Source organism: Apiospora aurea, assembly GCF_038362705.1.
Source record: "Apiospora aurea strain CBS 24483 chromosome Unknown utg000002l_segment0_segment0, whole genome shotgun sequence".
Taxonomy (NCBI): domain Eukaryota; kingdom Fungi; phylum Ascomycota; class Sordariomycetes; order Amphisphaeriales; family Apiosporaceae; genus Apiospora; species Apiospora aurea.
This window is the reverse complement of record NW_027117389.1, coordinates 313,980-329,178: the sequence shown is the minus strand read 5'-3', so window position 1 is coordinate 329,178 and position 15,199 is coordinate 313,980. Positions and strand designations below refer to the sequence as shown.

The 15,199-nt window shown below is 55.6% G+C and overlaps 7 protein-coding genes across 7 annotated transcripts; 2 read left to right on the top strand and 5 right to left on the bottom strand.

Moving 5' to 3' along the window:
* Positions 1 to 264: 264 nt before the first annotated feature.
* Positions 265 to 1,187, top strand: PG986_002507 (Alpha/Beta hydrolase protein; the record flags this gene model as incomplete). The annotated part of the gene is given in 2 exon segments (XM_066838729.1): positions 265 to 688; positions 703 to 1,187. 2 exon segments carry the CDS (start codon positions 265 to 267, stop codon positions 1,185 to 1,187), a joined length of 909 nt encoding a protein of 302 aa, XP_066703793.1.
* Positions 1,188 to 2,667: 1,480 nt separating this feature from the next.
* PG986_002506 (uncharacterized protein) lies at positions 2,668 to 2,961 on the bottom strand (the record flags this gene model as incomplete). Its single annotated transcript, XM_066838728.1, has 2 exons — positions 2,668 to 2,899; positions 2,951 to 2,961. 2 exons carry the CDS (start codon positions 2,959 to 2,961, stop codon positions 2,668 to 2,670), a joined length of 243 nt encoding a protein of 80 aa, XP_066703792.1.
* Positions 2,962 to 3,574: 613 nt separating this feature from the next.
* Positions 3,575 to 5,179, bottom strand: PG986_002505 (uncharacterized protein; the record flags this gene model as incomplete). The annotated part of the gene is made up of 1 exon (XM_066838727.1): positions 3,575 to 5,179. The coding sequence occupies one exon, from the start codon at positions 5,177 to 5,179 to the stop codon at positions 3,575 to 3,577; it is 1,605 nt and encodes a 534-aa protein (XP_066703791.1).
* A 1,184-nt stretch (positions 5,180 to 6,363) lies between these two features.
* On the bottom strand, positions 6,364 to 7,100 carry PG986_002504 (uncharacterized protein; the record flags this gene model as incomplete). Its single annotated transcript, XM_066838726.1, has 4 exons — positions 6,364 to 6,456; positions 6,518 to 6,584; positions 6,646 to 6,801; positions 7,000 to 7,100. The coding sequence occupies 4 exons, from the start codon at positions 7,098 to 7,100 to the stop codon at positions 6,364 to 6,366; spliced, it is 417 nt and encodes a 138-aa protein (XP_066703790.1).
* A 1,925-nt stretch (positions 7,101 to 9,025) lies between these two features.
* Positions 9,026 to 11,035, bottom strand: PG986_002503 (Methionine aminopeptidase 1; the record flags this gene model as incomplete). Its single annotated transcript, XM_066838725.1, has 5 exons — positions 9,026 to 9,682; positions 9,757 to 9,916; positions 9,978 to 10,168; positions 10,251 to 10,370; positions 11,012 to 11,035. The coding sequence occupies 5 exons, from the start codon at positions 11,033 to 11,035 to the stop codon at positions 9,026 to 9,028; spliced, it is 1,152 nt and encodes a 383-aa protein (XP_066703789.1).
* A 388-nt stretch (positions 11,036 to 11,423) lies between these two features.
* On the top strand, positions 11,424 to 13,255 carry PG986_002502 (kynurenine 3-monooxygenase; the record flags this gene model as incomplete). The annotated part of the gene is made up of 4 exons (XM_066838724.1): positions 11,424 to 11,532; positions 11,707 to 11,924; positions 11,990 to 12,424; positions 12,476 to 13,255. 4 exons carry the CDS (start codon positions 11,424 to 11,426, stop codon positions 13,253 to 13,255), a joined length of 1,542 nt encoding a protein of 513 aa, XP_066703788.1.
* Positions 13,256 to 13,518: 263 nt separating this feature from the next.
* PG986_002501 (uncharacterized protein) lies at positions 13,519 to 15,127 on the bottom strand (the record flags this gene model as incomplete). The annotated part of the gene is made up of 3 exons (XM_066838723.1): positions 13,519 to 13,895; positions 13,988 to 14,418; positions 14,547 to 15,127. The coding sequence occupies 3 exons, from the start codon at positions 15,125 to 15,127 to the stop codon at positions 13,519 to 13,521; spliced, it is 1,389 nt and encodes a 462-aa protein (XP_066703787.1).
* Between the last annotated feature and the right edge of the window lie 72 nt (positions 15,128 to 15,199).

The following is a 15,199-nucleotide window of genomic DNA, read 5'->3' as shown; positions in this document are numbered from 1 at the left end:
ATTCGCTTACGGGGAAAAAGCAACTGCGCGCCAAGGCGTCCGGCTTGTGTAATAATCGCGTGCCCCTGTAGATCCTCCACGAGCTAAGTAAAGTGGGACGTGGCGCCGGTGCCTCTAGGCAGCTATGATTGTCTCACTGCCGCATGAGGATCCCGCATTCTCTCCAATATCTCCCACAGACAACACGTCAAACCCCAACCAAAACCGAGCAAAAGGAGCGGATTTCTAGCGTCTTGGTTATCCACCCTCAGCCAACCAAGAACCATGGCCACCCGTCACCCCAAACCCACCTCCGCCTTCGTCCTCCCTTCCGGCCGGACCCTGGGCTACGCCATCTACGGCTCCCCGGACCCCGCGGCCCCGACCGCCTTCTACCACCACGGCTTCCCCGGCTCCCAAGGCGAAGCCTTCGGCTACGACGCCGCCGCGCGGACTCAGGGCATCCGCCTCGTCTCCGTCGAGCGCCCCGGCATGGGCGCCTCGACCTTCCAGCCGGGGCGCACCCTGCTGGACTGGCCGGCCGACCTGCTCGCGCTCGCGGACCATTTGGGCGTCAAGCGCTTCGCCGTCCTGGGCATCTCGGGCGGCGGGCCGTACGCCCTGGCGTGCTGGCACCGCTTGCCGCGGGACCGCTGCGTCGGGGTTGCGTTGGTCTGCGCTCTGTACCCGACCTCGCTCGGGTGCAGCGGTATGCTGCTCCAGACGCGCGCGTGCTGACGCTGTGTCCCTGGATGCCGACGCCCATTGGTTGGATCCTGGACGCGATGCTGGGCGGCACGGCACGGGACCTGGCGCATCCGGAAAAGCTCGAGCTGGCTTTGGTGGATGCGCTCAAGAACAAGCCGGCCAACGACCGGGCCATGCTGGAGCGGGAGGATGTCCGGGCCGCGCTGGTGTCGGGGACGCGGGGGTCGATGATCAGTGGGGGGCTGGGGCCCGCGTGGGACGGCTTGGTCCTGGGGAGCGATTTTGGGTTCAAGTTGGAGGATGTCAAGATTGAGCCGGGGAAGGTGGTCATGTGGCATGGTGCAAAGGACCAAAATGTGCCGGCACATATGGCAGAGAAGGCGGCGGCGCTCATGCCGGGTGCGGAGCTGCGTCTGAGTCCCGAGCATGCGCATATTGATCTGCCGTACATGAAGGCGGACGAGGTTATGCAGAGCTTGAAGCAGATCTTGAGATCATGATCGACCGACCACATGGAGCCACTAGAAAGGCGCATGTGTAGATGAAAGTACTGGATTATGAACGGGTGGATCTAAGAACAGCCATCTGGGAACAGGGGTAGAGTCCCAGTACCATCGATTCATGCATCGTGTCTCGAAGAAACCGCCGGGACCAGGCACACTGTTGTTACTTGGCGTGATTCATTACAGATTAATGAACTATATAAGCTGTAAAAAGACATGTCTTATGCATCAACGAGCAACGATACAAGGCAAGACACTTTGGTACAGCGATAGTACACTATGAAATGATTCATAGAGACTGGGGTTCGAATCCCTTGGGGTGTTGTAAATTTTGCCCCTTTCTACCCCCTTTTGGCCCATCACTCACTCATATGATGAGCTAACTTTTGACATTGTCCTTGAACAGCTCTTGATGGCATTCTAACTGTTGATCTGGATACAGACTCTCTGACTGATGTGGATTACAATTTTACGGTCCTGATGGATCTTTTCAGTATAATGGTCCTTACGAGTTATATTTTCGATTCTATTCGGGGCTTCTAAGGAATATGCCCTTCATTTCCAATGGGAACAGGGGATCCTATGCAATTCTTTAGGAAAGGAATAGGTGACTACACAACCTATTGTCTCAAGATATCGATTCTTCCCAGCCTGATTTGGCAAAACTTGTGTTTCGGTCCAGACTTGGTGATGAGATCACGAGGATAGCAGACCTGACTTAAAAACAGCTGCACTTGGACTGACTTCTGGTAAGGCGAGAAGAACAACAGCGCCTGCCTCCGTTTGGACCATGTCTATCATACCCCGCGGACGCGAATATATCAACGGAGAAGGTGCGCATCCGAGTTAGAACGCATCACGTACCTACCTTTTAGATACGCGTAGCTGCTGCCTCCTGTATCCGACTGCAGCGAGTCAATTGCGTCAGTCGTTTCCTCGAGTTCCTCGACATTGGCGGGCGGAAGGAAATATGTGTTCCAGCGTTCTTCGTAGCTGCCCTTTGCTGCTTGCTTTATGTTGCTATCGTCGACCTTACAAGCACGCTCGCCTGACATCCTTCCTGTCGGGTTGCTTGGATCCAGCAACCATAATCCGGGGATAGAGTTCAGGCAGACCACTCAACAGATACCTCCCAGAACGATCAATATTCCCAACATCAGCAGACCATTGGTTCTTTTTCTATATCTTCACACCAATAACACCATTCCCTTTACTGATTTTAAGTTTGGTATCCCCAGACTTTATCTTTCGATTATGGAGATTTCATCTTTATTAAATATCTATATTTGGTTTTTGGTAAAGCACCCATTCAGCCCTTTTTGTAAATACCGTTTCAGGCCCCTGTCTTCTTCGACAATCAGCAGTTCAGTCCTCCTCCCTCTCGAGACTTCTTACACGATCCGATACCACACCATCAGGATGAGATGGTGCATCATCGAGGGCCTCGGTCTGAGCTGCATCCTGCTGAGCTAGACGTTCAGCGTCTCACGCCATGAGCATCACAGACGCCACCGAGAGCCTCGACGCCCTCCTCGCGGAGCCGCTCCACTTCAAGTCGTGGCTCTACCAGCAGCAGCTTCCTATTGCTGACAGGAGGTGGCTGCAGTTTCTCCATGGACGACGGCGCCTGATGATGCTGCTGGGATAGGGGGATATGAGGCTGCGGTGCTGGAATTGGGTTTTTAGGAATTGCTGTATGGTGAATGCGTCTATTGCATGTGTGAGATGAATTGTATTCAAGCTGTTGGTACTTTGCGTACATCTTTCTCATGTTTCGGCATTGGAGATGAGTTTCTTAGACTTGGTTTCCAGCCTCTTTGGGCGGACACCCTACTTCTTCTTCTTCTCCGTCATCAATCCCATCGTCCTTGCCCTCTCGGCTCGTTTCCATCTCGTGCGTTGCCTTGTGCAGGATCTGTGACCCAAGTGCGTCATGCGCCGATAACCATATCTGTCGAGTTGGTATTGTTCAATAGTAGGTACAAGATAACTGTGACTGATGGGGCAACAGCGGTGGCCATGAGAACGGCTGCATATGCAAACATCTTTACACATAGAACAACACTGGAAGCAATGGAAGCAACTTGGTAACCCAGTGGCATAACCAGGCTGAATGGGGTAACAACCGTACCTATCCATGGCAGAGCCACCAAGTCGTACATCATGTACGCCGTCATCACACCATGGACAATCACAACCACCACCATCATCATGTTGAAGGGTATCATCATCTATTGAAACATAATACAGCCGGCTCGAGGAATACCAACTGTGTACCCCAAGCCCTCGGATACTGGTCTTGTCCAGTCCAATCCAGACCAGGCAAGTGTGCATTCTCTTTCATATTAGTCTTCCACATCTCTGCGTTCTCCCGTTCCACGCCCTTAATCGTAGTACCGAATAACTCCATCCTGCCCCGCCGCCACCACCCGACTCGTCTCCTGCGGATGCCACTGCACACACGAGATAGACCCGTTCTGCGACGCCTGGATCTTGTGGTACATCTTGCACGTCTTCCAGTCCCAGAAGCACAAGAAGCCCGCAGTATCGCCCGACGCCAAAAACTGCCCGTCGGGCGAGATGTTCAGGTCGATGGCCGACCCGGCGCTGTTGTGGCCCTTGAACAGCTTCTTGCTGTTGCGCCGGAACTTGTCCTGCGCGCTGAACACCTGGATCTCGTTGTTGCCCGACTGGTAGGCCACGTACTTGCCCGACGGGTGCGGGCTCGCCCGCGTCAGCGCGAACTGCTCCTCCGAGGCGTGGTACTTGATCGGCACGGGGATCGAGTAGTCCCACACTCTTAAACTCTTGTCGTCGGCCGTCGTCATGAAGCGCCGGCCCTCGTCCACGAATGTGATGGTGTTGATGGCCGCCAGATGGTGGTCGTACTCTTGGACAATCTCCTTGGTCCGCGTGTCCCACTGCACAATCTTGTTGTCGGACATGCCCGCCACGAACTCGTGCGCGTGCTCGTAGGACGGGTTGAACTTGACGACGTGCGGTGTCTTGCCCGTCGTGAACTTGGCCTTGCACATGCCCGTTTCCGTGTCCCAGAGCTTGATGTACCGATCGTACCCACTCGATATGAACTCGTTGCCCGAGTTGTTGAAGCAAATATCCGAAACCGCCTTGCCGTGGCCGTGGTATGACCGCAGCAGCTCCCTCTGGTGGTACACGTCGAAGATCTTGACCGTAGAATCCGCGCCCGCCGCGAGCAGCAGGTGGCCGGAGCCGGGGAAGAAGCGCAGCGCCGTGACGGCCTTGTCGTTGAAGTTGTTCTTCCAGGTGTGTATGAGCTTCTTGGGGATGTAGTTGGCGACGCTGCCGGGCTCCTTGCGCAGGTCGACGTCGAGGTCCTGTGGGACGTGCATGTAGGATCGCCCTTGGTAGTCGAACTCGGCCTCGCCGTGGAACACGGTCGACTCCTCGCCCAGCGCCTCGACCTCCTTGCGCCGCTGCAGCGCCACCGTGGGCGCCGAGACCACCGTGCCACTTTCTATCACGTCCTCGTCCTCGTCCGTCACGTACACGACTTCCTCGTCGCTGCCGACCTCCTCGCCCTCGGCGATCTCGACGTCCTCAAACTCGGGCCGCTTGTACCTCGCCCAGGGCCCCACGTACGCGCCGTCGCCGTCGGCAATGGTGGCGTTGCCCTTGCCCTCGCGCCCTTGCCGTATGCGTTTCGCCTCAGCTTTCGCCTCGGCACCCGTCTGGTACTCGCGGTCGGGCCCGCCCGCGCGCTCCACCGCCCGGTGCTTGGAGCGGAATGTGTGTTCTGAGACGAAGGTCTCCTCGGCGCTGCCCGTCAGGACATTGTTCTTGCGCTTGCGGGTGGATGGGTCGAAGTACGGGTTCGCGGGGCCCAGCTGCTGCCGCGACAGCTCCTCGCCACTGTACGGTACGACGGCATGTTCGGGGCCGGTCTGCTCGCGCACGATGAGGGCGTCTTGCGACGCCATATTGGGCGGGTACTCTCCGAAGTTGGCCATGGGCGCGTCGCTGCTGCGGATCACAGCTGGTCTGGAACTGAGCTCAGGATAGCTTCCAAGCGAGTCGCGATAATTTGTCCCGTAAATCAATCAAGATGACGAGATTCTAGTCGGCAGGTCAGGTTCGGTATTTCTCTTGTGATTATTGTAGTTCGTTATGGGCATGAATGAATGGCGTATGAAGTAGGCGCGAATTGGAGGTTCGCGAGAGAGCTTGGTTGGGAAGGCGGTAACTTTTTGAGAGAGCAAGCTTTGGGCCTTGGTTATCTCCGGTGCTCAAATGGGCTTTTTGGGTGCAGCATGTGGCTGAGGCTCTGAGCGGCTTGTGTCGCCCCACTTCAAAGCTAAAGTTGTACCTGACGTACTCCGTAGAGGGGGAGAGAGAGAGAGGGAGGAGGTTCTGATTGATGACGGCCCCGGACGATGGGGTTGGCAATTTGGCAAAGAATGCAACATTTCATGCAATCTGAAAAGGCCAGTAGCAAGGAGATTATCAAACAGGCAGCTTCAATGCAGTCAGCTGAATCAGAAGCAAGTTATCATGTTTCTTACGTGGGGGCTTTGCAGTGCTTCATTCATGATAAGCTTCCAAGACAAGACAAGACAAGACGAGACAAGCAGATGCTGCTATAGAATATGCAAAATAGCAATTGATATGGGGTATACATTTCATTACGTTTTAAGATCCGAGTACAGCCTGCACGACGCCGCATGAGGCAATCCTCTAACATTATGCCTGGCCGACGCGCTGGGAAGAAGTTGCCCCTTTGGAAAAACCGCCGTTGCTCCCAGCTCGCTCTTTGGACCAAAAACAGCCAGTCCAATGCCAGACTTTGTTTGTGATCAACACCCGGCCCTGACAGCTTTTCCCGTTAAACCACTTTCTCCTGAAACCATTCGTCTAATCGTGTAATCTTCGTCCCAATGTCCAACATGTTCATCCATCAAAAGTAAAGACACCTCACTACTGCAGACGAAGCGCCCCTGATCAAGGGACGTCAACGTCGCCTCCTCCGTACGCTGCTATCCTCTGACAAGTATCTTCTCGGAATCCAGAATCATCGTTCTTACAAGTCTTGAAACAGTCACACTGCGCACTTCTTTGTATACTGCTGTGTTAGAGCAGCGAAGCCAAGCTAGTGTTCGGTCGTGTCGTCAGAGTAGGGGCGTTGTCGGCACCAGACTTAGTGCGACTCGTCCTTGATCAGGGCAACAATCATGCTGTACAGGTAGAAGAAGAACATGACGAGGTGGAAGCCAAGCTTGAAGAAGGATTCCTGCGCGAAAGTATTAGCTAGATGCCTTTAGGAGCTATCGGGAACTGGGCGTCGATCATACCTTCTTGTGGACGTTGAGCTTCCGGAAGATCTCGGTCGCATCCAAAAGATGTGTGTTGTCGACGATCCTGGATTCGGGAGGTTAGCCATGTCGCAAGGCGGATGCATGAAGCTTCTGGGACAACTTACTTCTTTACATTCCAAGCGAGCAGAGGCAGGTTGAGGATCAGAGCCACCCAGTATCCGTTGATGAGGAACAGGAAGGTCAGGAATCCATGTACGGCGGCCTCGGGGATGATGTAGGTGTTCAGGCGGTTGCAGAGGTCAATAGGGTTGATATAGTCACTGTAGTAAGAGCCCAAGAGTCAGTACGATTGTTTCGTTTCAGGTTGAGGGTGATGCGGTGCTGCGGTCGCATGGGCAGAGCGAGGCCCAACGCATGACGTAAATGGTTGTTTATGGTGGGAGCTCAAGGCTCCCGCCAAAAAGCTTCCCGTGGGAGCTCCGGACCACCACCGCCAGGCAGGCCGAGGGGTTACGTACCATTCCAAATCGCTGTACATAATAGTGAAGAAGACCTGAAGGAAGAGATTGACGGCATTGATAAGCACGGCGAGGAGGTAGAGCCACGCTTCGCCCGACATCTTGGCGGTATTTGTGCTGTATTACTCGGGAGATCGAGGTAGATTGAAGTGTCTCGGAGAGTGCTCGAGGGGTCGCGACAAGGGCAACTCGCACGCGGGAAATGGAGGAGCTCCTGCAGGTGGTTTGCAGGTTCGAGAATCGGGTTGTTTGCGAGGCAGATAGGAAGTCGGCTTGCTTTTGGCAGAGCGGACGCGACTCGAGAAGTTGACAGATGCGGGCGAGATCCAATGAAAATCTCGTTTGGCTTTTTGAGTTGGCGATTGCGATCGGTATCGGACGGAAGGTTGGAGGTGGCCCAAAAAAGAGTAGCCTGAGGGAGAGGGGTTATATATCAATCAGTTGCCACTTGTTCAGTTGGTAACCGGCGTTGGGTTTTTGTTCTGTTAGCCTGGGCGGGTTGGTGAGGGTAGGCTTGAGAAAGTCCTAGTGTCCAGGTGTAAGTAGCAGGCCAAGTGTGGAGGGAGGGTTAAGATCCCAGATCAAATCAAATCAAAATGGGAGAAGGTTGGGTGTGGATGTGGATTGGATTGACTGGCGGATGGACGGTGGGTTGCGCGGTTATGTGCGTGCTGCACTGCTGGTGCTGTGCGTTGCGGCAAAGTGACAGGCGGACGGCCAGCAGATAGAGTCTGGTGGATTCTCCGATATGAAGGGAGCTCAAGCTTGGTGCTTGGGGGGAGTCGAGGCCTGGTTGCTGTAACCTAGCAATCAAATCGTTTTTTCTTCTTCTTCTTAGCACTTGATTGAGCCGATAACCCAACCAACCCAGTGATTTGGCAGCACCCCCGGCCCGAGTCACGGGCATGCTTATTGCCTGGATGATGAAAGCGGCTCGTCCGCCAGTTGCTAAGCACTGCACTTGAACGTACTGTAATACTGGGTCTGCCATTAGGTCTGGAGCCAAGGTCTCCGCAGCCAGGGTACAGGATACAGTACGTGTGCAGAAAGGTTAGCCCCCTCCACTGTTGCCCGAAAAGTCAAATACTAGTCGGAAAATCTATGCCTACTCAAGCTCAAGTTTTGATTTTATCGACAATAAACTGGCTTAGAGTATACGATAAAAGGTATAAATCCTTTCGGCTAGCCTTTGACTTTCGGAAAACAGTGGAGGGGGGCTAACCTTTCTACACACGTACTGTACTGGTAACGTCACTTCTGCTGCCAGCCACTCACTCACTCTAGTCTTTTCCATTTGAATTATCACAGGTCTCGAGGTCCCTCTTAGGTCATCACGTTGGCAGGTTGGCCTGAGAGTCATCCCTAGGTTAGGCCATATCGTGGTCGGGGGTTCCCTGCGACTTGGCCCCGATTTGATCAAACGGGGCTGGACCGTAACGCGGAGCTGTTACCCAGCACTCACAATCCCAATCGTAGCAGACGTCCAATGTGACAAACACATCGTGGATAAGCAGAAATGGGGTTTTGATTTCATCCGAGTACTGCTCCTTGATACATACTACCCAGTGTAGGTTTAACTCTGTTACTCTAACAAAGATACCTGGCGAGGGGAGTTGAACTTATGCATGTTGAATCGGATGTAGCCCAGTGATTTGCACTAGATGCGCGTTTATCTTGAGAAGCGCGAGGTAAGTTTTATTTCGCAACTAGCCCCTCAAAGTTGCCGGAGGTTTTATGACCGAACACACGAAGATAGGGGTCTGAGACTGAATATGCTTGTTCGGGTGTCTCATTGCCAGCTATACAGATTTAACTCGTCCTATGTCGTCCGTACAGGTTTGTTCTGGTACTATTTGTAAATCTGGAATCACCTCTTACGGCTTGGACTGAACAATATCATTGTCGTTACCGTGTGCTTTCTATTGGGGAGTGCTAACAACACAGCTAACGGCATTCCGGGCTGGCTAGTCTAGGCAAAAGCTGCAACCCGCACAATATCAGCTTCCATCGCCAGGGGAAAGAGCTTCTAACTGCTCTTCTCCTCGGCAGCCGGCATCGGTATCGGCCCGCCCGGCGACGACTCCTGCCGCGCCGTCAGGATCTCGCACCCGTCCTCCGTCACGAGCAGCGTGTGCTCGAACTGCGCCGTCTTCTTGCCGTCAATGGTGGTGCTGGTCCAGTTGTCGGGCCACGTCACGTCGCGGTACTTGCCGAGCGCGATCATGGGCTCGATGGTGAAGGTCATGCCCGGCTTGCACTCGCCGACGGCCTTGTTCTTGGCGTAGTGCGGCACGTTGGGCGCGCAGTGGAAGGTGCTGTTGATGCCGTGCCCGCAGTACGTCCGGATCACGCTGCAGTTGCGCGCCTTGGCGTGCTTCTCGATCACGTTGCCGAAGTCGCGCATCAGGCAGCCCGGCTTGACCAGCTTGATGGCCTCGTCCAGGCACTCGCGCGCCGTCTCCACCACCCGCACCACGTCCGGGTCCGCCTTGGCCCGGTCGCCCACGTAGTACGTCTCGTTCAGGTCGCCGTGGTAGCCCTCGTGGTAGAGCGTCACGTCGAGGTTGACAATGTCGCCGTCCATGAGGAGGCGCTGGTCGGGGATACCGTGGCAGATGACCTCGTTGACGGATGTACATATCGACTTGGGGAAGAAGTTGTAGTTCAGGGGCGACGGGTAAGACTATATTGCATGTACACACCCGGTCAGTACACGATCCCGGTAGATACGACGGCGCTGGTTGGTTGCGGACTTACGTTTCGCTCTATGCAAGCCTTGTGGCACACTTCGTCCAGGTAGTCGGTGGAAACGCCGGGCTTCAGCTCGGCCGCGACAATGTCGAGAACCTCACGTGCCAACCTGCAGACTTTCCGCATGCCATCCTGGGCCTTGGCGTCGAGAACCTCGATCTTGTTCCTGCCGAGCGTCCGGTTCTTGGGAATGCCCGAGGCGGCGTAGTCGGGGTGGGGGGATCGACTTGGGGACGGTGCGCTTCGGCGAGAGGGGGTATACGGGCCGGAGGGGTCCAGTGAAGGAGTAGGAGGGGAAGGGATTAAAGAACCCGGTGGCTGGATCAGGTTTAGAAACGACCTTTGGAGGAATGAAGTTGTGGATAATACCGTTGGTGCTCTTGCCGTCCGCCGTCTTGTGCAGAGACTTGTGGTCGCCCTAGATCGCATCGCCAGGTTAGCTATTTGACCCTCTGGATTTAAACGCCGATGCGCTGCCGTGTGTGGTGGATTGGCCGTACCCAGTTCTTCTTGAAGCAGTCCTGAGAGCAGAAGAAGCTGCCCTTGATCCCCAGCTTCAGGCATGTAGGACATTGCAGAGCGCCGGCGTCGTTCTCGCAGTCGGTTCCCAAGCACTTCTTCTTGGCGGGGGTTCGGAGTCGGCCATGATTTCGGTTTGTCGATCGCAAGGTGGGACAAGTCTAACGATATGGTAAGAGTGCTACTACAAGATTCTACTGAACTGTAGCGAAAAGTTGTGGTAGTCGGGTAAAAAGATGTATGCACAAGCAAAAGTAGGGCTGGGACAGAAAAAGACAGAGAGAGATCCAACTGGTGTCCTGTGTTGGCTGGGTTGCGGCGTTGCGGCGTTGCTGGATGGCAAAGTGAGCTGATCCGAGGATCGAAAATGGAAAATTAATTCACGTAGTGGGGGTTGGTCTTTGAGGGACCGCCAGAAGGACCGTGTCGGCGTCTTTGCAGCATTGAGCTTAGCCTTAGATTGGTGGGGGTGAAGGCAGTCTAGGCAGTTTACTGGGGAGTTGACCACGACGCCCGCCTGCCGATTTCACCACCAAACCATCAACCTGTGGGATAGTGGCCGAGAACAGAAGACTATGAGGCATACTTGAATATCGTATCAAAGTCTTCCACTCATACATACCTATCTAGTTCAGTTTCCATTCAAATACTATTCAAGTGACACCAAATCGAAATGTGTCTTCATCGATCAACAGTTTGGTGCTAAATCTGGCTAGTCTGGGGTCTTGTTAAGGCAAGGCACCTTCTTTCTGGTGGGGGCATCCATGCTGACGACGTCCTTTACTCTACTGTCTTGATGGGTCGAAGTGACGGGATCGACTTGACGACTCAATTCCCACTCACGGATATGGTCTCATCATATTCATATGTTATTCCCGGTCTTCCACGTTGTGTAACTTGCTACACCTAGTTGTAGGTGCATGCATGCGTTGAATTGCACTTGTCATTGATCCCATCTTCTTCTTTATCATCCTTCTCTCCCTCCCTGGTTAAGCTCGGAAAAACTGACCCGAGGCAAGCCGACGAGACATCCAGAAATCAGCAGGTTGGTTGATACGATACTACCTCACCTCATCTACCCCGGGCGCCGTTTGGACCCTTGACCGTGTACATAATCCAATCTATCCATAACCTTGCCTGTCTCTCTATCCGCCATGGCCAAGCAGAAGTTCATCGTTGTGGGCGCTGGCCCTGTCGGGTCATTGGCTGCGCTGTATGCTGCCAACCGCGGCCACAAAGTCAAGATATACGAGCTGCGCAGTGGTAAGTACTCGTTTCGATTCAAGGTTTCTTCCCTATCCTTCTGTCGTCAGTTGCTGGTCTCATCGTGATGGCCGGATATAATGGTTCATCCATCGTCAATCCGATGGTCCATGACTTATAGACAGGGCCTGCCCTCACCCCATGTTCTCGCAAGGTCAACGCTGACTCGCGCAGATCTTCGCGACCCATCAACAACACCTCTCAACTTCACAAAGTCCATAAACCTCGCTTTATCCGAGAGGGGCATCAACGCCATGCGCCATGCTGGCTCCAAAGCCCTTCTTGACCATGTCATGATGTCAACCATCCCCATGTCCGGGCGCATGATCCATGGCCAGCGCCCGTCGGGGGAGCTGTACGAGGAGCCGCAACTCTATGATGTTCATGGTCGGGTATGTTCAGCTGGTCATCGCAATCTGTACAATACACTTGCTCGAGACACTTACCATAAGCGCAGGATATATACGCCGCCGATCGGGCAGAGCTGAACAAGGCCCTGCTAGACATCCTGGAGAAAATGCCGAATGTCAAGTTCTACTTTAACCACAAGCTCACGGGCGCAGACTTCAAGCGAAAAGTCGCCTGGTTTGAGGTCCAGAACTCGGAAAAGTCCTCCAGCAAGTCCAGCGCTGGCCGCGCCAAAGAGGTCGAGGTCAGCTTCGACTTTATGCTGGGTGCGGATGGAGCGCATTCCTCGGTTCGCTACCACTTGATGAAATATACCCAAATGGACTACCAGCAAGAATACATCGACACTCTCTGGTGCGAGTTCCAGATCAGCCCCAACAGGCGCCGCAAATCCGAGCACCCCATGGAGCGATTCCTCATATCTCCTTACCATCTGCACATATGGCCCGGAAAACAGTTCATGTTTATCGCAATACCCAGTGAGGTGAGTTACCGCTCTCGAATGTGGCCAGAAAAATGCTAATGGATGATCTAGGATGGCTCCTTTACCTGCACGTTGTTCATGCCCAGTGCCAACTACGCCTACTTGGAAGCAGACACATCCAAGTTGCCCTCCTTCTTCGACCATCATTTCCCCGGAGTGACTTCGCTCATCCCACCGAAGGAGCTCATTGCCTCCTTCGAGACGAACCCGCATCTGCCCCTTATTAGCATCAAGTGCAAGCCCTACCACCACTCCGACTCCGTGGTCATTCTGGGCGACGCGGCGCACGCCATGGTCCCCTTCTATGGCCAGGGCATGAACGCGGGGCTCGAGGACGTCCGGACGCTGTTCGCCCTGCTGGACAAGCACGAAGCCACTGAGGAGAGCAACGACCCGACGAACCCGGCGCCTGCTGACCCTGCCGTCCAGCGCAGCGCGGCCCTGGCCGAGTACTCGGCCGTCCGGGCGCCCGACGCGCACGCCATCAACGACCTGGCGCTCCAGAACTACGTCGAGATGCGCGACTCGGTGCTTTCACCGACGTACCGCCTGCGCAAGGCGCTCGAGGAGTGGCTGTCGGTCCACGTGCCCAGCCTCGGCTGGCACACCAAGTACTCGCGCGTCAGCTTTAGTAATGAGCGGTACTCGGAGGTTGTCGCCCGGAGCGAGCACCAGGGCAAGGTTTTGACGCGCGTGCTCAAGGCCATGTTCTGGTCGCCGCTCGTCTTCGCGGCCGTGGGGTACCGGTACTGGAAGTACCCGGGCCAGCCTTCGCTGTTGCGCAACCTGTTTGGTTACGTCGGCTGTCTCGCGCGGAGCGCACGGGGCTAGAACAGCTGGGAGAGCATTGTGTGCCATGCACATTCTCAGGCGTTTGTCGGGCTTTGGGAAGAGAATCCGCCCCCGCGGGTATGAGCTTAGTTACGGGTAACACACGGAACCACAACTCAAGATATATGTACAAATGGCAACGCAGGCGCAAGGTTCTCCAATCACTATCATCAAACTCATTTCAATCGAGCATGTTCATTGCCAAGGAATCAAGAGGACCGTTCGATTGAAGGCTACCTACGAGTGCTCACATAGGTTTTCGCTTAACTATACGCCGCACCTGCTCCAAGCGTCTTCCGGTCTACAATCCTACCTACCCAAGTATCTTTGGCCTGTATGAAGACCAGCTGACGCGCTTCGGGCGGCGCATCGAGGATCCACTGCTTCCACCGTCCGACGTCCACCGTGTCGGCCGGCGGTCGCAGCCGCAGCCGCATGGTCAACTCGACGGCGGACCCGTCGTCGTTTTCGCTTTCCTTTTCATCCTCATCAACGTCCTCGGGGCCCTGCTGAGAATTTTCTTTGGGTGATGGTATAGCTGTCGTTTCCAGCGTCTGCCGCCCCAACTGCGCGAGCACGATGCTCGCCGGCCCCCCTCGGCCCGCGGCGGGCACCGGGACAGGTGGCAGTACGCGGGCGTCTGGCGCAGGGCGTTGGGGAGCCAGGGCCGGTGGGGGCGCGGGGAATATACGTATGCGTCCCTATTCTTGCCCCTGCCCCTGTTATCGCCACCCATTTTCCATGTCAAAGCGGCTTCCTTCGCTTCGTCGGACTCGCTGCCTTTGGCCGCGGCGGTGGCCATCTGGTACCGGTTGATGAGCTTGCGGTGGATGTCGAGGACCGAGATGCCCTGGGCGGCGCGGTCGGGACTGTCGAGGATCTGGATCAGGGCGCGGGTGAAGGAGAGCGAGTATCGGCGGTGGTCAATACCGCTACTAGTAACACCGTCCGCGCTGCTGCTGGCGTTGGCGCTGTAGTTCGCGGCGAAGCCCGCGACGACGCCGTTGTAGGCCGCGGCGCCCAGGTGCTCGCACAGGCCCGGGCCGGTCACGTTGTAGCCGTGCAGGGCGTGGGGGTTGTCGTAGAGGGTCAGGACGTCGGACTTGGCGGCGCCGAGGACCTGAGGGACTATGTGGGAATTGATGGTTGGGCCGGTGAAGGATCTAATGAATGACGAAAGAGGCGCGCGAGCGATCCACGGTTAGTAAGCTGCAACACGGACGCATAAAAGGGGGGTTGTGTAAGTATATAAAAAGGGGTCGGGGGTAAAGGGGACTGGAATGTGACTTACTCTCCGAACCACAGAGGGGGCCCTCCGTCGCTCTCATCCTCCCGCGCCGGCCCGCCGTACCAGAAGATAAGCAGACTCTCCCCCGGCCGCTGCCGCGCATCTGCGTCGCGCGCGAACTGCCGCAGCTTCGCGGCCAGGGCTTGTTGGGGTTGCATCACGGGGATCAGCCAGACCAGCACGTCGAACCCGTACCGGTACTGGAACACATCCGCGAGCGCGCGGGCAGCCGCCGCGGCGCCGAAGGCCGGGTCGTCCGTCTCGGCCCAGTAGGTCAACAGGACCTTGACGGAGCGGTAGCGGGTGCCGCGGTGGCGGCCCGCCCAGCCGTTTTGGGGAGTCAAGGGGTCGAAGAGGGCGTCATTAATATTTCGGGTGAGTCGGGCGGCTTGGCTGGACTCTGGGGTGGTGTTGTTGCTGGAGGGGCTGAGTTGGCGCCGGGTTTTGGTGGCTGCTGATGTGGAAGCTAGGGTTTGCCGGGCTGCGTCTATGGCTTTTCTCCAGTTTTTGCTGAGTTTGGCTGTTGCTAGACTGATGTTTAGGGTAGTGTTACGTTTTTTGGATGGTTTGGTCCTGGGTACCATGGCAGTGTCGGTGTTGGTGCTCGCTGAGTGGTTGCGTGGTGGTTGAGGGAAGGGGCACGGAAGACCCCTTAG